Here is a 23,344-nt window from a genome sequence, read left to right as displayed (position 1 = left end):
CACACACACACACACACACACACACACACACACACACACACACACACACACACACACACACACACACTTAAACTCTCATGAAAAGTTCTAACATGATGCTGCAGTGATTTCAGTACAGATTATTTAGTACTACTTTACTACAAAATATACTAGCAGGGTACTAGTACTCAATACTGGACTTTATTTAACTGGACAACTTGTATTTGATTCTCATCCATTAGTACAAGACCTACTGTAATCCTATAAGATTGTCACCCCAGTGTTGTATGCTCAAACATTCTGTCTACCTTCATCCCTTTTTTTGTTTAAGTCCTTCTTGTTTTTTTTTGTTTTTTTTTTAATGTTTCTTGCAGATGTTATGTCTTTATAAAGACCGTAGAGAGCTATAGGAAGAAAGAAAGTAAGGAAATGACTCCAACATGGGGAATAACGATCTCATAGTTGGGACTCGGAGAAATTACGTTTTAAAAGGAGCTGGTCTTTGTCTTAAAAAGTTTGGGCTGATTTGAGTACCAATGGACCTGTAAAGTCCAGACTGCATACAATCTTGGCTTATAAACAGATTTGACTTGACTGTTACCCTCCCATCATTTATTTAACAGCACACAAGTTCACATCTTTATTCTTTGTGTCCCCAAATATATACAATTATGTGCATTACAGCTATCGTTGCATCTATTTGGTCACTGAATGCTGACGGTATTCAAGCCTCCCTCAGTGACTTTCACTCCATGGTGAGCTGCAGTCAGCGGCTATTAGCTGGCAGAGTTTAGGTTTCTCTTGTTAGATAAGTAAACAGTGAAACCACTTTTGATGTATTTGCAGGCCCACATCTCCCTGATCCCTCGAGAATGGCCATTATAGTCATTACAGCATTTTTAAGTATTGCGCCTCTCGGTAGAGTGTGGAAAATGAGACTCTTTCTCATAAATGGTATTTTGACAGTTTGCCCTGAATGGAGCAATAAACAACAATACTTATCGTAAGCTGTAAACAGACACATCTGTTAGCAATGAGCCTAGATTTTTAGATTGGATCTGGATGTTGTTTTTAATGGAGCTGGAAGCCAGTTTGTTGTTCAGGACTCGGGGATGAAATGGAAGAGTTGCAATGTCTTCATCCCAAATTGTGTGTGTCCAAGTTCTTTGTTTGTGTGAGTGGGGTTTGTTTGCGTCCTACACATATTTCTGTGTATGTATGATTATGTGCAGTTTGTACTTGTGTTGGTGCGTCTGTGTTTGTGTCTGGTATGTGCATCAAGGTGGAATATAGACATCTTTCCTCTTTCCAGCTGTTGGAAGATTTCAGTTACGGTGACGACAGGCGGTGTTTACGTGATGGCTGTGGTTGAGGGATGGAGGCTGGTGATGAAGCAGAGCCAGCTGCAGGGGTCAGGGATGACTCTGAGCTCAAGCAGACTGTGCTGATGAATGAATGGCCCGAACAACCGGTTTGGAAGCACCGGGACAACCTTTTGCTGCTGGACCCCTGTTGCTTCCTGGACAATACACAGTAGATAGCAGCTTTATCGTGCAGCATTTTGCAGACAAAACTTGTCTCTGTTTCTGGTATTACCTCAAGTATTTCATATAGTACCGTATGCGGTAAATTGATGAAACCGGTTAAATAAAACTTCTTTCAAATTGCCAAACAAATTGTGCAAGTTATCATAATATCAACAACCAGGGCACCCTTTTAAATAGGGGTTAAGTTGCTGATCCTGCCAGAGACATTTGTTCTAAATCCTCCTGCCTCTCTCTCTTCCTTCATTTTTTTTTGCCTCTTGCGTCTGTTGGCTATCGGATAAAGAATAAAGACTTAAAAAGACCACTTCGCCCGCTTTGTAATCAGCACTGTGGTGATTGGTTATCATTTTCCTGATGTCTCTGTCTGGCTGTGCCTCTGTCTCTTTGCCTATCGTGGGTCTGTTTGTCCGTCCTGGGTCTGTATTCCAGCTTGCCTGCAACTCATGTCGCTCTTAACGAGCCATCTGATTCACACAGTGACGGATTCAAGATGCTTTGACAAACAGGATCCTCCTGGAGTGTGAAGAGGCTGTTCTGGCCCATTGTGGCTCAGCTGTGTGCAGTGCTGGAGGGGCACACAGGATGGAGCTCAGTGGTGGGCTTGTCCTGGGCCTCCAGCCTGTAGGCCGGAAGAGTGGGGCCGTGGTTCACTGCTATTCTGAATGGCCCCTGAGAGTCCAGTGTGATGGACAGTCTCGGGCTGCACACACTGGCCTTTTGTATCAAGGCTTCTTGGACTCTCTCTCTGTCTCTATTTTTTTCTCCTCTCTTTCACACAATATCACACACTCACACACACACACACACACACACACACACACACACACACACACTTTTTCACACACAAGCGTCTTTTTCTCCCTCTCTCCTCGTGATCCCGATGTGGCGAATCTAGCCGCCGTTGCGAGGCCAGACATTGTAATTTTCAACAGTCGCTAACTTGTCTGTGTTTCTTTCGCTCTCTCCATCTTTCATTCATATACTGCAGCAAGGAGATGGCGGACAGAGTGTTTTGAAGTGGTTAAAGGTTCTAACCAGGAGTATTAGTCAGGGACTGGGAGCATGTGAAAGTCATCAGAGGGAAAGAACCCAACGTGATTTTCATTTATGGTGCGCCACTCTGAGCAAGCCAGCAGGATCCATTTACTACAAGCTTGTTGTTTAGAGAGTCACCAGCTCCTACTGTTATCCCCTGTGGAGGAGGACGATTTGATCTAAAGCATGCGCTGCAATATCCTGTACACTGTGAAATTCCATATAGTATGCTCGGATAATGTCTATTTTACAACTCTGAAATAAACGTTTCAAACATCTCTATGAAATTTTGTGTTACCCTTCAGCCCATGGAAATACAGACTCCATCATCCTCTTTGAAATAGATTTGTGATTTGGGGAAATGCACCTTCATTTTTAAAGTTAGATGAGAAGATGGGCATCAATTTCTTATCTGTTCAGTAAATATTGAGTTGCTGGAATTTTTGCCATCACAACACTCCAGGAAGTAAATGTTTCCAGTCCTCGAGATAAGCATTTGTAATGTTTGTAACTTTGACAAACAAGCGTGATAGTGGTATAAACCTATCTGTCCCGTCATCTAACTCTCGCTCCATGAGCATATTTCTCCAAATGACAAATTATTCATTTAAGTTGACTCTGCACCGCCGAGCTGCCTTAAAAAGGAGAGAAAACCCAAATCCGTTGTCACGAGTTGACACTGAAACATTCATCCTTCGTTGAAATCGACAGATTTAAAAAAGACACCTAACAGCTCACGGATCTTTCAATACCTTGAAATCCCAACTATGAAACAAGTCTTATTTTACTTTGATGCAGACTACTGTCGGTGTGGTACTTCATGCAGGACTGCTCAAAGGTGCTTTTGGGCTTAAATGTCGTTTCCTTCTTCCCTGATGTCTAAAGTCAAATGTGCACTGCTACTGGATCGCACTGGAACGACGTGCGGACACTTTTTTCTCCAAGTGAGGAAATTAAATGGTCACAGTTCTCATGATCTGGTTGAAATTCATTTACATTTTTTAAATGCTGAATGATCCAATGATCTCTAAAGCCTACGCCATGCAAGAGTGCCAATAAAAATAAATGGAATGGTCAAAGCTGTGATATTGACATTTAAGATGTTCATGTTTTGATCCGCTACTGTTTGCCCTGTTAATGCTACTGCATTACACAGTAAAGGGCGCACACACTGGTTGCAATACAAACTCAAAACTTTCTGTATCTGTTTCATATTTAAAGCGGTCTAGCATTTAAGTAGACAGAAACCCTTCATTTCTTAACAAGGCTTTTATTGTGAAACATTTCCAAGAACCTTTTATGACTGAAATCGGACGGTCACATTGAGATGAGTAACCCAGAACAACTGTTGAAAATAGCAGGGTTATGTTGTTGACTTTAATAAATCAAAGCTAAGGAAAAATACATGATTTACTGTTGTATGTAAACTTGTCACCATAGGAACAGTGGTTACACAGCCTTAGAAATGGGCCACAACCTAATGTGTCTCTGTGCACTCATTTTCACGCCTCATAGGTGTGCTTCAGTAATTCAACAAAAAGCACTACACTCCTGTCTAAAGCCAGTACTAATGCTTTGACAGAGGCCCTTTGTGAACAGAGTTTATTCCCGAAAAGTTGAACCATGTCAGTGGGTCTGTCCTGGTGCGAGTGTTGTTTTAGTCAGCCAGAACAGTGTTATACTGACCTGACAATATCACTAGTACAGCTGTAAAAATACTACCCTGGATTCATTGTGTTTTTAATCATAACACCCAATAAGAAACTCAAGGTTTCTCCATCGGGAGAGAGAGATAGAGGTGTCGAACCAAGTGTCTCAGTCTGGATGGAGCGATGCTTCAAAAGGAATTCCCTCTCATTCGCTTCTCATGGAAGACCTGATCTCCTTCATGACCGGTTGCACTGGAGGGATGCAACATGATCAACTCGGTGTTTTAAAGCATTTGGAGCATTACATAGATATTTGGTGTAGACCACTTGGACCCACCAATACCAATGTTTTGTTCCTTGTAATCAAGACATCCTCATGGGATAAATATACCATATGTGGTCTAGTAAAATTCAGGCAATGAATGCACCCTGGCATTGTGATATTTGCTTTTTAAATAGTTGATCTAATGGGTGGAGTGATGCATTTCAGGGCAGGCTTTAAAACGATGCAAGACTTTTTGAATTGGGCAGCATGAGGAGTTTCGGCCATGACAGAAATTAATTTGTAAGAATTAAAATTTTTAGCATTGGTGTGCCATTTTATTTGTATGTAAATATAAACCCTTTCCACACTTCTCGTATGGAAACATTTGTTCCATCCAGAGTACACTTCATTGCTAAGAAGTTGTCTGGTGATGAAAACTGAAGTTTTTTTGATTCGAAGCTACCTGACGCTCTTTCTTTAAACGGACTGTATTTACTTTGCAGCTGGGCTCAATATCCTGTGGAGTTCTGTGATGTGACTCCCAGCAACCCACTCGCCCTCCCCGACATAGTCATCGGAGAAGTGTGGGCTGCGGTGGAAGTTAGCAACTCTGCTTTGGGCACACTCATTGAGTTGTGGTTAACATGCTGCCATGGCAACTCCCATTCACTCACCGTGGGACAGAAATGTTTTTATCTCCCGGTGCTACACAAACAGTCAGGATGAAGCATGTGGCTGCTAAAGTACTGACCCGGCAGCGGTATTATCTGTTTTAATTTCCTTTGTCGTGGCAAAGAGCACAAACACAGATGAACTTTCAGGATCTGCACCTCATGGAGGCGAGCAAAAATAAAATCATTTTTGTCTCTTTTGTATTGAACTCATCATCTCTACATAGTCGGACAATACAGATTCTTCCTTTTCCCAATGCGTACACAAAATAAATGAAATAATCTCGTAATTATATGTGTGAATGTGCCCGGTATAAGAAGAAAGGACACACTAACTATATAAACCATATAACTTTGCCTCTGTAACCTATCAATTGGACTTACTTTTCAAATTACTAATAGCAGACCACATAAAATGGTGTCATGCTGTCAGTAAGGAGCTGAATGTGTAAAGATGATTTCTCTACTGTAGATTGTCTTGTACTATTACACATGCAATTTGTGCCGACTTTTCTGCAGGACATCTTAAACCTACAAAAAAATTATGTTTTGGACACATTGGGGCAGTTCAGTAAGCCTTTATATATATATATATATATATATATATATATATATATATATTTCCAGCAGATGAACAGCAACATGAACATTTATTTGGAGATGAGTCTGTCACATAAGTCCAATATTCACTCTGTCTAGCTCTGTTTTAGTCACCACCAACTCGTCAGATAAATCTGGTTCTTACGCTGCCAGATGCTCCTCTGTGTTCATCAGCTAGTTGCTAATTTGATCAGTTATTACCTGATGGACAAATAGTGTACCAGGGATTTATCATAGCTTAAAACAGATGCCTGTTGCTTTTGAAAAGGATGTTGATGAGAGTGAAACAAAACAGTAACTTTGCAGACTAGGAAACCAAAACGACAAGCTTAAAGAGGCTAAACTGCCCATGTGGATCCGAGGGAAGCTGAGGTCTGTGGGTCTGTCGGTGAGCTGTGTCACTTCACACACTCATTTGACCCAATGTTAATGTAAAAATAGTGATTATAGCATCTTTAAATACTTTAGTTGCATTAAAACAAAAACAGGCAATGACCTGGATGACTCCACACATCCTGTCAGACATGTGGATCTGATTGGAAACACACTGTTGCTTGTTTTCATGTGTCCACACACGGTGCATTGTGGTGACTGGCTCCGTTTCACAAGGCATAAGAACACATTGGATGAGACAGAACCCATCTGGGTCACTTCATTTCCCTCATGGTTAGTTGCCATGGATTTCCATTACAGCTTGGCAGTCACCCATTACTCTGACCTGCTGGATGGCCATTAGTGCCCTTTAAGTGTACTGATGAATTGTGAAATGAAACATTATGGCAGTAGATTGTAAAACGTCAGTGGCACACAGCTAGCTGTTCTGTTTCCACTGATGTTTTACACTGAAGAAGTTTTGAAAGGAAACGCATATCATAATGTGACCACAGACAAATGTTCCGAAAGCTTTTGAACAGATGCGTCAGCTCTGTCTGCTTTGTTTCCTTTGTAGCATCGAGGATGAGACTATGTTGTTTAGAGAAGGAAAGTTGTGTTACCAAAGGATTGCGGTAGACTGGTGATCTGTCCAGTGGGTATCCAGACTGTTTCCAACGTGAGCTGGCATGGGCTTGATGGAAGAATGGATGATACATATGACTAATCATCTCATATTAAACTTTCCTGAGATTATTTCCTGTCCTGCAACTGAAACATTGTCCTTTATATGGAATTGGGGGCTGATATTGCCTTCAGTTCTCTCCATGGTCTTTTAAAGTAAAATTATTCTGGTACAAAACATGATTTCATGACAATTTACCCCTGAAACTTTTTTTTTTTTTTTTTTTTCCCCCACAGGTTGCTTTGAGTGCTGCATCAAATGTTTAGGCGGGGTGCCCTATGCATCACTGGTGGCTACCATCCTCTGCTTCTCTGGTGTTGCCCTCTTCTGTGGATGTGGCCATGTGGCTCTCACTGGCACTGTGACCATCCTGGAGACCCACTTTTCCAAGGTCACCACTGATCACGCCATGCTGACCGATGTGTAAGTGACCTCGTACTCCGTGTGCGTTCTAAGTGCCTGCTTGTAATGCTCTTTTGGAGTCTGAGAAACACATAAAAATGATAACATCCTTTTAAACTTTGTCATTATTTAGAATATTGCCTCTTTCATGTGACAGTAGGATTACATTACACAATAAGATCACTGGAAAATGTGTTCTTGCATAACCACCACAGTAAAAGAAAGTCCAAAACTTAAGACGGATAACTCTTTTAATGAGGCTGACTTTATGGAGGCTATTTTTAGATGATAATGTCTCCCACATTCACCTTATACTTAAGAACAGTCCTAATATGGATCTTTTTTCTTTTTTCAACGGTGCATCCATTAATCCAGACAATAAAAGAGGGATGACATTAGACAGGCCTGCACATATGTTTTATGTTGGGGTGGATTTAGAGTGCGCTGTTTAATTTAAGAGGTCTGGAGCGGCCGTCTGTCTTTCAGCGGATGATTTCCAGAGACAAGCATCACCCGTTATCTCCCCATTTGGGCTTAGTGTCTTTCTTCATGTTTTAGAGAAGCTTGGAATCTATCTCAATCACAACCATCTGTTTATGACGTACCATCCCAGGTTACTCATGTTTTAAGGGCTGTGTGCCGAATTTCTTTTTACATGCAGCTATTTTCCACACTAGACAGTGGGATGTCATGCTGCTACTATACATGATATTTTAGCGGATCTCTCCAGGTGCCAAAAAACCTCTGTTTTTTTTTTCTTTTTTCCCCCCTTACTGTTTTTAACCTATTGCAGCTTCACCGGCACAACTAAGTTTATGTGTGACATTGCTTTCCAACAGAATACAGCTGATGCAGTATGTCATCTACGGCATTGCTTCGTTTTTCTTCCTGTACGGGATCATCCTACTTGCTGAGGGCTTCTACACAACGAGTGCCGTCAAGGAACTGCACAGCGAGTTCAAGACCACCATCTGTGGACGCTGCATCAGTGGAATGGTATGTTAATACAACCGCACGCACGGCGCATATTTTACAAAGGTTTGATGCCACGCGATTAAAATGTAAAATGCATAGTAGATGTTCATTCTAGGAATGAAGTATGACAATAAAAAGAGGACGAGTAATTCTTACAACTGTTTCATGGTTTTGAAGAGGATGCGGACATCGTGCCATTTCTGTGTCCTCAGTTTGTGTTCCTCACATACATCCTGGGTGTGGCCTGGCTCGGTGTGTTCGGCTTCTCCGCTGTGCCCGTCTTCCTCTTCTACAACATGTGGTCTACCTGTGCTGCCATGAAGTCTCCCATAGCCAACCTCACAAACATTGACTCCATCTGCGTGGATGTACGTCAGTATGGTAAGAGAACAGCACTTTGTCCAAAAATGTCTTGTGTGGCATGATTAGCTTTGACATCGGACTATAAAAATAAATTCTAGTTATTGCGCACACTCTGGTGTCTAACAAACTGAACGATGTAATAAATGAGGTGGGTGAAGGGGGGATTGCAACCTCTTTAAATCAAGCAGTGTCTGCTTAGGAGCCCTCATCACATGTTGTATGTCATCGGATGGCAACTAGTGGAGTTCAACCAAAGTGTACTTTTTTTTTTCTTTAAAGATCCGAAAAGGTAAATTTATCCAGTGAGTCACAAGAAAAAAGGTAAAAATTTCAGGAAAAAGATTGTAAAACCAAACATGTAACAAAAGGTGCAAGGTAGAAATTTGCACTGCTGATAAAAAAAAAAAAAAGAAAAAGATAAACCGGGGACTGAGGCAGATTAAAAGAGGTCAATATTGATGCAGCAGAGGCCAGGATTTACTTTGACTTTTTGGGTTCTCTTTTAGGCCCTTTGCAAGAAGGCGTTGTTTAAATAACAGAATGTACCAGCGTCCACATAAACATCCTCTTGGGCGTGTTGGTCTTAAAATAATGTGTGGTCAGGCACATTGTTGGTGCTTTACTATCTTGAGGAACTGAAAGTGATTGGCCAACAAATATCTGGTCTTAAATTAAAGGTGCAGGATTTTACTGTTCTTATAAGGGCACATCATTAACATAGTAATATGTGTTTGCATAGGAGGGTCCATGATGGATGTAGACTCTGCTTGTTACAAAATAAAAGGTTATTAGTGTGAACATCAATCTGCTCGAACAAGAGTACGAATAGATTTGTTCCCTCCGCAGAGAGAAAGAAGCGTTCTTTCCAACTACTGGACAAACCTGCCATTAAAACAGCAGTCCTGGCTCTTTTAAAGGAAATGAAAGATGACGCTCTGATTGGTTTATTTCATGTAATGTGAAAACATATGATTGATTAAGAGCTACAACACCTTTGAACCATGCGCCTTACTTTGCGCTCACATGCACTTTTGACAGTGCGCTTAGTTCATTAAGATGCAGCCCTTTGTCCCTCTGAAAACATACATCGTATATTTACCATTATGCAAATGGATGAAACTTGCATTCGACCCTCCCTAACTGGTAAGTGCCGTCCTTCTTTTGTATCCTCAATTTGGAGTGCAGACTTTTCATTAGACTTTGAAGCCCGAGCTGAGATAACCCCGCTGACATTCCTAGCATTATTTTCTCAGACTATGGAAAGCTCCAGAGCCACAGAAGAAATCACACAGCTATTTTCACAGGCTTGTGTTCTGCTCCTCGTAGGGATAAAGGCATCCTCATGTGTGAAATCAGTGGAGTGCCCCATTGAATCGTTGAAATTTCATTATCGTTTTTCTCTTTGTAGTCAGTGGACATTACCTTGAGAGACTGTAGCTCAAGTGTTGTACTTCACAGGTTTGGTAATGGTGTGCGTGAATATGTGTGGGGAAAATGTAAACCTTTCAAATTCACGGCTGCAGGAATCATCCCGTGGAACGCCACACCAGGAAAGGCCTGTGGAGCCACGCTAGGTGACATCTGCAACACCAGTGAGGTGAGACGCTGTCTTCTGTCGACATGCATTTAAATGTCACACATCACATGCAGAGCAGGATTTTCTTTAAATTGAAGAATAATCACCGCTGCTTGTCTCCTTTCAGTTCTACCTGTCTTATCACCTGTACATCGTAGCGTGCGCTGGGGCCGGAGCCACTGTGATCGCTCTGGTAAGCTTCCCATCAGTCTCTCCATCCTCTCCCTTTAGCCCATCTTTGCATGGTTTGTATCTGCAGATCATGTGTCAAGTGCTCCTCTTCTCATTCCCATATGGTTTATGTAACCACACCAAGGATGATGACACATAGGCTTTTCCTCAGTCTTAATTCCATTTGCTGTTTACCCATCTGCTTAGATGCATATGGCCCTGTTTATTCCCAGTGGGGGGGAACAGTGTGCAGTTTGGACTTCTTGGTGTCACAATTACAATAACAAAACATCACAAATTCACAAGTAGGATATTGTAAAATGATACTTTATGTTCGTTAACATTTAACCTTGTTGAAAGCTGATTGGTCTCTTTACTAACTTGTCACAGCAGTGGTGACGAGGAGGTCACCGGCATGTACTCTTACCACCTTCTCTGTTCTCTTCCACCAGCTGATCTACATGATGGCTACCACTTATAACTTTGCTGTTTTGAAGTTTAAGAGTCGAGAAGACTGCTGCACTAAGTTTTAAACTGTTTTAAGAGTGCACCGTTTGAGGCTGTGCTGAGTAGAGACAGTTGCCACTGACAACAAATGAACTAAAAAAAACAAAAACAACAACCTGAGAATAGAAAACTCAACATCTCTCCATTAGTAATCACATGACATGTAAATAGCTGATTGTATGCTTCTTTTAGCATTTGGTATCCAGGGATATTGCTTGTCTGAGGACACCTGATGAAAGTTGTCTTCAGAGTGGGGTGGTGTTTAGTTGACTGGTTTTGTTCTGCTTTCCTCACTTATAGACACGTGACCTTCAGAATCTATAGAAATGTGCACAGCTAGAAAATCCACAACAGTGTTATTTATATTCGTAATGTGTGAAGTTGGTTTTGGCCTGCACAAAGGCGTCGGCTGAATAAATAATTTAGATAAGAAAAACATATTTAGCATGCAGTACTTCCTCCGGCATAAAGCTGACGAGCATCAGTTCACTGCCGTCAGAGCTGAAATGCGAATTTGTGCACAACCTCCTGAAGGCACTTATGAAACACACATGTAAGATACTTGTGCAGGTTGTAACAGCCTATTTGAATAATCTAAATTCTGAGGCTTGATTGAGCCATAGACTGCACCAAGCTCGTACATAGATGTACAGCATAAAGCCCTGAGTTAGTCCATGTGGACATCTGAGGACAAATATTGAAGGTGTTCTCAGGCTTCTTGTTTTTAATTGCCAGATTAGCGGTTTTGCTGAGGATGAATTTTAGTGCTACATTTGTAAAAGGACTCGTGGTAAAAGTGGTCGAGTGCCTCGTTCTTATACTTCTTTGAATTATTTGCTTATAGCCTTAAAATGTGGGTACCGACCCATGAAACACAGAAAAACTTCAGAATTATTTTTTTCGGTCACGAGTTAGATTCTAAACTGAACTAAAATCCTTTTTTGCAGATGAGTATTATGGCGACCAGTTGAGTATTGTAGATTTCAAAGTAACTGCACACAGCTAGCACTGCACACATGAAGGGTTAGGCCAGTACCAGGGGTATCGCACTTCTGCATGAGGCCCTAAACCTCAATTTAATTTCATGTATTTTATAAAATAAAATAAAAAAAATCCTATTATAGAGTAGAGTAAATGTATTTTTTTCTATGAGAGCTGATGCTGGTATAGCCTCAGCTATGAAGTTGATGTTTTGTTTCATATATTTTCCTTTACTCTCTCAAAGTGCCATTAAAGAGCCATTTGTTTTTATCTTAACACTGAGCCTGCATGCTTACAATTTTCAGATTCTTTGATCTGTTTATAGTTACTTATACTCCATATTTCATATATTTAATTTTCTCCTAAGTTTTTTCAAGACTGTAGCTTTTACTTTCTATATAAAATAAACAATCTTTGTTTACAAAAGTACCTGGTCTATTTCTTATACATCCTACAGCGTTATAATACTGAAATGGGTACTGTATGGAGCAGGGTCAGATTCTCATGCTTTGCACTAACTTTCAACTTTTACAGCTGCGTGAAGCTTGCATGCAACAACCTCTGGCTTACTTCACTCACTCATCCTGTCACCTTAAAAGTGTCATTTCTGTAGTATTATGTATAGCAACTCCAGTAATAGTAATGATTGTAACAGTAATGTTACAATAACGTCTTTTTAAGTGATGTCTTTTGTCACGTTGTGTGTTTTAGATTGTTTTTAAAAGCTTAACTACACATTTGTGTATGTCCGTGATGTACGTACTGTAGCTCTGACTCCTGTAGCTTGCTTTGCATCTCTGACATGCTCACCGGCCATCCACCTCACCCTTCTCTTCCAGATCCACTTCCTCATGATTCTCTCAGCAAACTGGGCCTACCTTAAGGATGCCAGTCAAATGCATGCCTACCAAGACATCAAAATGAAGGAAGAGCGGGAGCTGCAGGACATCACCTCACGCTCAAAGGAATGCCTCAATTCCTACACATAAGGATATTCACACACGCACACGCACACGCACACGCACACACACACACACACACACACACACACACACACACACACAGACACTGTGGCCAACCACTGTGGCCGCTTTGGACCAAGGCAACGCTCAGCTAAAATAACCTGCCAACTGCCTTGACACTAGCAGTACTAACCAGGCTCCCTAACAAACTAATGCATCAGTGTTGCTTTCTGCACTAACTCGCCAGGAAGTGTTTTTTCAGAACTGCTATGTAAAGTTTCATTCATTCATTTATATGTTCCTGTATTTCTCTGTAGGAAAAGCTGTAGTTGTTGCCATTTGTATAGCCAGTTTTTGCTGGGGAAGCTTGAGACATTGCACTATTCTTATACAATGCATTCCAATGACAATTTTGTTTACCGTCTTGCCCTGTCTTTCTTCCGACCCCCTGTGGCCAGTGTTCAACTATAGTAAAGGTACAACATTTTATGTGTTTTTATAATTTTTTTTAAAATCAAAAATGCAGATGAATTCTACACAACATGAAAGGCCTTACTTCCAATCTGCGTTAGTGTGTCACACTGTACTCACATCAACAAAAGATGTTTTATTTTGACTTAACAGTAAGGAAATTCTAAATTGTGCTCCAGATTCTCTCATATGTATGTGCTCCATGAAGACAGAATCCGTAATACTTGAGGAGTTAACTGTATTACATCTCAGTTAATGAGCCTTTGCGTGTTAATGATTGATTCTAGATTCTAATTTCCAATTGTACAGCTACTAAAGTCGTTCAGAACATTAATGGTCTACATTACCACTACCTCAGGTGTGCACTAGAGCCTATGGACAATTTAACTGGAACAAACAACACTTCTCCCTTCTACAAAATATGGTTTCAAAATCTGTAAAAAGATGCCTCAGACTCAACATGGATTTAAGTAGCTCCACAGCACATAATTATATAACGCAAAATGTATGGTTAATGCCATAAGAAGGACTTTCTCAATAAATGTGGACGATGCCAATAATGAGTCATATTCAACATATTTAATATCTTAAAATTTTGGTCTGTATTAAATGAGACAAAAGGACAAAAATGCATATTTGCCAATGAAGAGATAACTCATTCAGTTTTTAGCAGTTGTCTATTGTAATATCAGTACAATATGATCAAAAATGACTGGATTTTGATAATTCTTATGAAACAATAAAAACTATGTCCCATGTGAATTGTTACCATTTGACAGAGCTAAGACACATGAGGCGTGAACAATGTAAATGTATTACAAGTCAGGATTTTAGTATTCTTTTGTTGTTTTTAAAGATGAAAAGCTCTTAATTGTTTTCTAATTGCATCTGTTTTTAATGTGCAATTGTCATAATGTTGACATTATTATTCGTGTAATCTTTTATTGCTATTAGCTGAGTTACAGGGATAACTTGATGTTTCTTTGTTGCATGAAGACAACTGTTTCTGCAGTGACAAGTGATGTACAGTCATGTATGCTGACATCAGTAGTAGGCAGTGTTTGCCCGTTTCCTTTATTTTTTTCTAACCGCTACAGATTAACCCATGTTATGTAGCTCATTAGGTATAGATGTTTTTAGGTTATTCTAATCAATTTAAAAGTATATGAGTATTATTTTGTTGCCTGATAGTATACCTGAATTTTCTATGAATGTCAAGGGCTTCCTCCTGATTTACTGATACTTTTAATTCAACTTAAAAGTAAGAATTAGTCACAACACCAGTCACTTAAACAACTGTATAGAAATATAAATGGTAAATTTAGCCAAAGTATGTTAGTGTGACTTGCTGCCCAGTGTTCAAAACAGTATCTGAGATACTGTTGTACAAAACCTGCATTGTTCTATGTGGGAAAGGCTACAAATGTACAGTGGCCGAGCAGAAAGATGACATGTACATCACATCTTATCTTTATCTGTTGTGTTTCCTGTTGAATGAACCAAAAAAAGTAAAGAAAAGGCTATCTATCAATCACCAGGAGGACAACAATCAATCAACAAGCATCCTGTCTGACTGGAAACACCCTTTTATGACACGACTCAACTGGCCTGTTGACTGTTTTTATGAAAATAAATAAAATAAAACAAATTTCTGTTTGTTGGGGAGTGTTTCTGTTTTGCATGGTAGAATATTTACATACAAAAGTGTTTCGTAGTGTACAGTTCATTTAAAAAAAAAAAAAAAAAAAAAGTACATTTATTCATACATATGCAGTCAATACAAAAAAGTCCAATATACAAATCTTAAAATTTAAACAAGAAAGACTTCACACTTAAAACTGTAGAAGTCTGGAGAGACTTGTGTAATTCAGTGTATGATAGCACACCGGGACGATCAGCTCACCAGAAATCATCATCTTCATCCTTGTTTGAATATGCTGCAATGCTGGGAAAACAAAACCAGGTTAAGGACAGAAAAAAAACAAAAGAAAAAATAGTTAAGTATTCTTTAAATTAAGTCAACATCCAGAGCAAAACACAACATCAAAGAGACAAGGAGATGAGAAACCATGAAAGCAATTAAATGTTATTGGAAGAGGATTATGAATATTTATACATTTATTAAACTTCCTTCTCGTAACAACAAAGCTTTTGAATTAGAAGAGTTCTGATGTTTTATTCATGAATAAAGCCACGAATCTATTTTGTGTCGAGCCAAGTCACCAGCTTTTAAGTTACCTGTCTTCCTTCTCCACGGACAAACTCTTGGCCTCTGGGCTCATGTTTTCTGCTTCCTCTCTTTCAGGGCTCTAAAAAAAGAAAAGAAAAAGCAAATCACTCAGAGCAGCTGCTACAAGTCTGCAGTCAGCGGCATCAGAGAAATGCGTGTGCAGCTCACCTGTTTATGCTGCTTCTCTCTTGCTTCCAGGACCTTCTTCATGTATTTCTCCAGTGGATTTTCACCTTCAGACTCATCCCTATTGTTATCTGACTCTTCCTTCTGCTCCTCATCTCCTCCTTTCTTGACCTCCGTTTCCTCCTCTTCTAGTTGCTCCACGTCCTGCAAAATCTGGTTAGACAGAGACGCCGTCAACATTAGTTCATGTTGCCTTTCCCCAGCAAACAATAATAAGTTGTTCAGGAGAAGGAATTTCCTCATTGGAAGTTGGTGTAAGATAATCATTACCATCTCTTTCTCCAGTTGTTGAAGTTCTTGCAGCTCTCTCTCTCTGGCTTCCTCTTGCTGTCTTTGCCTTCGCTCTTGTCTTTCTTTTCGCTCTCTTTCCCATCTCTGCTCCTCATCTTCTTCTTCCTTCTCCTCCTCTTCTTCTCTGGCTGATTCAACTGAAGCTTGTGGCATCTCTAGAAAACATTGTGGACTGAAATGAGTTAGACCTTGTTTTGTTTTAAGAAGTAATTCACTGCAGACTGGCTACCATATGAGCTAAATGTGACAGATTCATAGCGTATACAGTAGATGATGGCGTTCTTGTCATTTGGGGTCAACCAAGATTATGGGTCATTACTGGGAGAACTAGCGACTCACCCGCCTGGCCCTGCAAGTCCGGTGGGTCTTCTGGGAGGTCCTGTGGGTGGGGGGCAGCGGGGCCGTCAGGGGCCTCCTCAGAGAGAGGGACAGCAGTGTCCAGGAGAAGCTCTGGAATGTGGCCGGGCTCTAGAGAGAGACATGCACAAAGAGATCTTTTATGCTCCACCATAATGCAACAGGGCCAGAGGACCGGCACAGAATACATAATCAGCTGTCCTTCATCTTCACCATTGTGCAAGGCCGCTGAAAGGACACTTTGGAGGCCGGTCACACACTCATTAAAAAACAGCCTATCCAAAATCCAAAGCCTTCAGACCGGATACACATTTTCGTTACTGGAATTTTGTTCAAATTATTGATAAACGCCAAATATTAAATCATTTTATTTGAAAAAAAAAAAAAAAAAAAAAAATTGCACCGAAAGATGGAGCGACTGCAAATTGATCACCCTTCTGCACTACTCGCATTAAGCAGCATATCCCTGAATACACTGAACGTTTTCCAGTTTTAGGAAAGTGAATCTGGGCCAGTTGTATCAGTCAAGTGCAATGCAAACAGTGCGTTCAACGATGTATGAGGGCATGATGTTTTAATTTAAATAACAGGGGAAAATAAAAAACAAATAGTAGTCTAGGGTACCTGACAAATCCCCTGCGAGATCCTCCAGGTTTATCTTCTCAGGCTCCGGAGACGACTCGGAGCTGGAGAAGACAGGCTGTTGCTGTGGTGGACTGAAGGGAACGGGGGTAAACATGAGGGCATTAGTATTCACCATCTTTCTAAGAATTGAGTATAAAATAAAGTCACATTGTCCTTGCCAAAGCTGTGCCAGATGGTACCTGGACTGGTCCCGCACTGTGCTCTTGAGCTGCGGACTGCGAGGTGGGCTGAACTCGGAGGAAAAGTCCCCTAAGGTCACCACATCATTGCGGGGGGGTCGAGAGAACTGTCTGTCAGACGGCAGCTGGGGGGACGCCACTGGAGACAAAACGGCCTCTAATAGGAGCAAAGACTATATATTAGAAAACACCATCGCGGGAGAAGGATCATAATTCAAAGACTGACGTGTAACGATTTGGACAGATTGATGTGAATGTTTTTAAATTCAGGAGGGAAGTGTTTTGACAGGAGAAAACGTTGTATGAAGGTACCTGCTAAGATCTCTTTTTGAAGCTTATTCCTGGGAGAAGAGTGCGGAGTGGAAGACAGGCGTTTGGATGGAGCAGACCTTTCATCCTCAGGTTGACCATCTCTTAGGAACAAAGGTTCAGTAAATGAATGGAGACTGTGGTCAATGAAAACTGGAGCCTGGAGCCACTCATGGTCTTCTGAGAAGGTCACTCTTGACTGTGCAGGTGGTGGTGAGGCGTTTCTGGTGCCATAGGATGCCAAGGAGGGGGATCGGATAGTTTGAGGAGAGAGGGGTCTGTGTGAGATGTTGAGTCTGTGGGTTGGGTGGGAGTGTAAATGGTGAGAGTCTTGTTTCCTAAGAAAAGAGTCAGGGAGATGTGAAGGATATTTTTGCTGTGGGGAGAGAGGTCTTGGGGGAAGCATGTGTGAGATAGTGGAGTGCACTGCCCTCTGCTGGTAGTTCCTGTAGGCCTCCTCTAAAGTCTGGGCCTCCTTCTGAAGCTCCATGATCCGAGCCTTGGCTTCAGCCACCAGCTCAATGTCGGAGTCTGGAGAGTTGCTCCAAGCTGACTTGTGTCCTTGCGAGGGCCCACCTGTTTCACAATCATTGTTATAACCCACCCTGGCCCTCAGCAGAGATCTGTCCACATAGATGTCAGGGGGGACCAGCTTGTTGGCGCTGAGCTCCAGCACGGAGCGGTCAACGAGAGACGGCTTGGGGTTACGCAGCACTTCATTTTCAAGAGCTGCCATGATTGCGTGAATCACACAATGAAAGGGAAAAAGGAAAAGCAAAGAAGAGGAACGTTGAGCACTAATACAGAAAACCAACCACCATAAAAGATCTGCGCTAAAAGTTCGCTAAGCTATTTCCCAGAACTATTTACATGCAGCCATACCTTCTATAAATCCAGTTTCTACTACTGTAATGTGGCTTTCTTTCTTGTTTTTACAAAAGTTCTTATTATAGCATTTGGAACACATTTGAAATTGGGCCAAATATTTTCCTTTTTACAGATTTAACAGTCTATGGAATGACATGGTTGAGAACAGAAAGAAAGCCTGTTTACGAAAAGCAGAAACAAAGTTGACTGCAAGTCATGTTTGACCAACTGCATCATACATAACTACTGGAACCAACATGATTCAAAGGTACACACTCCGAATCAAGCCACACTATGACACGGCAAACATTGCATGTGCCATCACGGGGTACCTTGTTGAGTTTGTCTCAGCTGCATCTTGATGTCCTCTACATGGTTCGCCATCCACTGTGACTTCTCTTCACACTCTATCAGCTGCGCCTTGAGCTGAGCAGACCGCTCCATCTGCACACAACAAATGACACGACATCACAGAACAAGTTATTGTTTGCAATTGGTACAAGGCCTGCGCAAAGTATAGGATAGAGGTCACCAGAAACACAGATTTTAGGACAAGTGCCAAATACTCAAGAAAGGATACTCCAGAGGTTATACAAAACTGTATTAAAAAAAACACTGATCACATAGTTTCCCACACTGGACTGTGATGTATGTGGCTGACCTCACTCTGGAGCTGCGCCTGCAGCACCTGCTTCTGGCTGCCAAACTCCTCCTCATCCAGCCTGTGAGCGCTCTGCAGCCTCCGAAGCTCCATCTGCAGAGCTATTTGCTCTTTGGACGGCTGGGCCATATCTGAGAGAGGGGTTATCAGAGTCACAACATCAAGTACAGCTCATTGTCCCAAAGGGTGTTCTGTTCTCGTGGGAAAACTCCCTCCTGAAACAGGATCTGTTGACATATGGAAGTAGTTCTGAGCGAAGGTGTAAATTTGAGAAAATACTGCATTTCACATTTTGGGCATGAATCTGTCCGGCATTAGATTACAACACAACGCTGTCGCTTCCTTTTGTCAGTGATGAGGAGAGAGGCCCACTGCTCCCTCACCCCATTCTCAAACACAAAGCATACTGTATCTCTCAGAGAGGTAAAATTGTGTTTGCCCTCTGTCTCTGCTCACTACGCTCTCTGCTCCCATTCACTCCACTTCTCATCCCCCTTCCCTCACTGGTCGTCTGCAAAGCTACAGAAACGGCGCAGAGGCCCCGCGTTGGCAGGCAAGACACATTCAGAAAGACTGAGCTCAGCCAGAGGCAGTGGGACAGACGGCCATGAATGCTTCACAGTACACTGCGCCTCACAGCAAACAATGAGCCCAGACTCGAGCTCTTTGACTACAACACAGGAGCTTTATCAGTTGTGAAAAAAAAAGAAAAAGAGTACAGATATCCTGACATACTGATTTTAGATTAGGATTACATTTCTGAAGTAATGAACACGTTCCCAAACCACAGAGTAATCAGCTGTGCATTCGAACAGCCAGAGACAGGAAATCCCAATTCTGTTATTGGTATAAACTGGAGAGGGAAAATGCAGCTGGGAGGTACTTGGGAACAGCAGCCACTCTTCACCTGCACGGAGAAGCCGGTTTTCCTCTCGGGCTTCCTCCAGCTGTTTCTTCAGCAGCTGCAGCTGCGCCTGCAGCTCTGCTTTCTGTCTTTTTAAGATGGGGTAGTCACTCGTGGTCTCCAGTCTTTCCCTCAACAGCTCCTTCTGTTGAGTCAGCAGAGAAATCTGCTGCTGTGCTGTGTCTGACTCAACCTGCAGAAAAAAAAAAAGAAAAAAAAAAGGAACAGAGATTTGAAAACAGCAGGCGAACTAATTAACGTAAATGAATCACACTGTGAAGCATGCAGTTATTACAGGATCACACTAAATGATTAAAAATGTGAAAAACATAAATGTTACTATTTAGTTACAGGAGTTGTTTCACCACATGCCCACTGAGGAGGGTGAAATCAACACTGCTGGATGAAAGGGGATGATTTACCTGCAGCCGCTTCAGCTCTGAACATGCACGACTGTGCTCTTCCACCCTGGCATTAATAACAGTCGACTCCTTTTGAATATGAGCAGTCTCCACTGAAGAATAAAACGATGTAAACAAAATGTAAACGTGGTCACAGCACACCGGGCATTGATCTTGCATTTCTTGAAATGCTCACCTTTGTTTCTGTTCTCACTTTCTCTGAGTCTTTCTGTCCTCTTGATAAAATCCTCCTTCAACTCAAGCTGATACCTGATTTTATAAAGAAATTAAATCAGTTATTTAAAAGATTTCGCAAACTAAACCAATGCAAAACATCTTCGTAATTATGTTTCCACCGAAATGATTCAAACCAGTTCGGTTAACAATGATAAGTAAGACGGAAATGAACTTTTTAACAAAAGTGTGAACTTATTTGTGGACATTTATTCAGCAGGAACATATTTTCTCTAGAACTCACTGACAGCATTCAAACAGCTTTTGGATTTTAATGACAAAGATGATAGGGATGGACAATGAAGATTTAGACTACATATAGAATGCTTTTACTTTAATGCTAGACAACAGTGACCTCCTCTGGTCACATGAGAAAGTCTTTACAAAAAACAAAAATCACTTAAAATTAAGAGGTGTAGTGAATTTACAGAATAGACAGACTTGCATGGATGTGTGACTAAAGGGATGTTTTAGTTTTGTTTTTTATGAGGATGTGAGTCAAAACAAAACTGGACGTGTTGAACATGAAAATACCTGGACAGGTCATTCTTCAGCCTGTGGTCGTATGTGTCCTCCATCGTCTTCACGGCCAGTTCTCTCCTCCTCATCAGCTCTTCACTCGTCTTCACCTTCTCCTCATGAATTTGACAAGTCCTGTCATCACACAAACATTCATTATGAACTTGTGCCAACGATGAGAGAGCCTAGAAACCCCTTTACAGAAACAAACCGTAAAAAAGATCTTACTTTTCAAAAGCCTCCATTCTCATCCTCAGCTCATTTTCTCTGTTACGCAGTGTTTCTATTTCTTTCAGCACTGATTGTCTCTGCATGTAGACGTTTTTTTCCTCAATCTAAAGAAAAGAGAGACACGTATAACGACATCTATTAGACCGTCTTAGGTTTAAGCAGCTAGAAATTACCCACGTGAATACAGTAATGTTAAGAGCCTCCCATAATTAAACAAAATCAGGGTCCAAAAGTCTGACAGCACATCATCAGTCTGTCATATTTTCATGTAAACCTGGAAATAATCACAAAACTGTCATTGACTGCCGTCCACTCTGCTGGTCTCTGACCTTTGGACTCCGGTGTACATGTTGAAGGTTTATCAGCATAGAACAACAACATATGAGCAATAACTTACCTCTTGTTGTTTTTGCAGTCGCTCGATGGCATTTTTCTCTCGGTCCATCAGCAGCTTTGCCTTCAACTCATAAGTCCTCCCCAGCTCTTGCTTCAGCTTATCAAATTCGTTATGAAATTTAGATTTTTCTTCCATTCTCACCTTTGCGATTTCGACATCTTTAAAATGTTCCATCTTAAAAAGAAAAGAATATATTGGGACCACAGATGGAAAACTACAAAACTAGAGAACATTCTTAATTTTTCTTATATATATATATATATATATATGTGTGTGTGTGTGTGTGTGTGTGTATGGATAGATATACCTTTGTTTTCATTTCTGCTTCCATCTGTGCTTCGGCTTCTTTTCTGTACGCAGCCAGTTTCGATTGGAGCGAAAACATTTTGCCCTCGCTGTAACTGAAGCGCTCATATTCCTTGTCAATCATTTTCATCTTCTCGACTGTAAGACAGCAAGACAACATTTAAAAGTCTAAAAGTTTGGAATATAAAAAGGTCAATTTCAGGGCATCAGTTCATCATACCAAGAGACTCTCCATAACTTGAGGAGCCGGTTGTCTGGGTGTCGGCATCGTGGCGCAGGCGGTGCGTATAATGTGTTAGTTGTGTTAGAAGGCTGATCAGGAACCCTGCAAAGACATTATATATTAAGGACAAGACCTGGGAGCAGAAGGAGCTTTATTAGAAGGAACATGTCACTACACGTACCTTTATCTGTATTGTCTTTATTTGAAAACTGTAAACAAAAAAATAATACGGTTATTACTAATTTCATTTTGTCTGTATCTATTCTTATTTCAAGAAAAGTATTTTACGTTATTAATTACCAGGGACGTGTAAAGGGCAGATTCAGGACTAATTTTAAGAAGCTGAAGAAGATCTTCTTTTGTGAAAACCTGCCGAAATGTATCAAAAGACCAACATCTTTATCTGCACTTTATATATCTAACACTTCACGATACAGGAAAAATAATAATAATAATAATGTTTTAAAAAGCAGTAATACACACCTTGTCTTTACAAAAGCCACTTTCAGGGTAGAAAACAGAAAGTGTGTATTCATACCCTGACACACGCAGATGGTCAGCCACCATGCTGTTACAGGCTGAAACTAAGAGAGGTCCAGATTTCCCAGGTACCGGCCTGGGTACCGGTTCTGGTCCGGTGAGAGGTGGGTGCTTTAGTTCCTGTATGAGCTGATTTCTCAACTGAACCTGAAGAAGAACCAAAGATTGAAATGGACAAATTGGGAATACGCTCGAATAATTGTATTTGTTATTTGTATTACTTACTTTCAGTGTGTCAAGTACTCCTTTATTTTTAAAAGTTTGATATAGTCTTTTCCTCAGCTCATCCGGGGACAACGCTTCTTCTTTGGACGAGGACATAACGGCTGAGTCCCAACAGAAGAGTTAATAACAAAAGCGAGCTGGAGAGTTAAACCTTCCGTTTAAAAACAACGTTTAAAGTCGTGGTAGATGGGTTTGTTTTCCCCCACTCCTCTTCTTAACACCCGATAACACGAACATCTCCAAAAACAGAGTCATTTCGCCAGTTAGCAGCTTGACGACCAGAAAGCGTCTCCTTCAAGGAGGAGGTGTCCATTTACATCCGTCAACGGAAATGTTTGAATACGCACAGGCTCATAGTTATGACGTAACGTCAATAGTGATTTATTTATCCTCATTTAATACTTAATGCAATACTAGACAACATGAGC

The 23,344-nt window shown here is 41.0% G+C and overlaps 2 protein-coding genes across 4 annotated transcripts in view; one reads left to right on the top strand and one right to left on the bottom strand.

The window, feature by feature from the left end:
* The window catches only part of gpm6bb (glycoprotein M6Bb), a 29,232-nt gene extending 14,373 nt beyond the window's left edge, over positions 1–14,859 (top strand). For 2 of the 3 annotated variants that reach the window (XM_069702695.1, XM_069702693.1), the window contains exons 2-7: positions 7,040–7,226; positions 8,045–8,201; positions 8,393–8,561; positions 10,067–10,140; positions 10,247–10,312; positions 12,618–14,859. In XM_069702695.1, coding sequence (XP_069558796.1) covers positions 7,040–7,226; positions 8,045–8,201; positions 8,393–8,561; positions 10,067–10,140; positions 10,247–10,312; positions 12,618–12,767 — 803 coding nt within the window. In that variant the 3' untranslated portion in view covers positions 12,768–14,859. Of the gene's footprint in view, positions 1–7,039; positions 7,227–8,044; positions 8,202–8,392; positions 8,562–10,066; positions 10,141–10,246; positions 10,313–10,742; positions 12,205–12,617 lie in introns of those variants that run through there. The other variant, XM_069702696.1, reaches the window with a different exon arrangement.
* Positions 14,860–14,925: 66 nt separating this feature from the next.
* ofd1 (OFD1 centriole and centriolar satellite protein) lies at positions 14,926–23,230 on the bottom strand. The gene is made up of 22 exons (XM_069702685.1): positions 22,917–23,230; positions 22,635–22,838; positions 22,452–22,520; positions 22,333–22,360; positions 22,149–22,253; positions 21,930–22,066; positions 21,623–21,796; positions 21,223–21,329; positions 21,010–21,129; positions 20,438–20,511; positions 20,263–20,354; positions 19,844–20,033; positions 18,937–19,067; positions 18,608–18,719; positions 17,412–18,137; positions 17,100–17,256; positions 16,900–16,991; positions 16,258–16,386; positions 15,898–16,073; positions 15,610–15,780; positions 15,450–15,520; positions 14,926–15,156 (listed from the first exon to the last, which is right to left on the bottom strand). Exons 1-22 carry the CDS (start codon positions 23,010–23,012, stop codon positions 15,111–15,113), a joined length of 3,207 nt encoding a protein of 1,068 aa, XP_069558786.1. The 5' UTR covers positions 23,013–23,230; the 3' UTR covers positions 14,926–15,110.
* Between the last annotated feature and the right edge of the window lie 114 nt (positions 23,231–23,344).

This window comes from Brachyistius frenatus, unplaced genomic scaffold (genome assembly GCF_029030835.1).
Source record: "Brachyistius frenatus isolate BFR_SWC_R1_liver_20210118 unplaced genomic scaffold, ASM2903083v1 Contig_42, whole genome shotgun sequence".
NCBI classification, from domain to species: Eukaryota; Metazoa; Chordata; class Actinopteri; family Embiotocidae; genus Brachyistius; species Brachyistius frenatus.
Note: the sequence above shows the minus strand (reverse complement) of the source record. Positions and strands in the feature narration are given on the sequence as shown.

Coding starts and splice junctions, on each gene's coding strand:
- ofd1 (XM_069702685.1), bottom strand. CDS start 23,012: ATGTCCTCGTCCAAAGAAGAAGCGTTGTCCCCGGATGAGCTGAGGAAA. Junction 17,257..17,411: donor TCAAAAAGAGATCTTAGCAG/GTACCTTCATAC, acceptor TGCTCCTATTAG/AGGCCGTTTTGTCTCCAGTG. Junction 16,387..16,899: donor TCTCGCAGGGGATTTGTCAG/GTACCCTAGACT, acceptor GTCTCTCTCTAG/AGCCCGGCCACATTCCAGAG.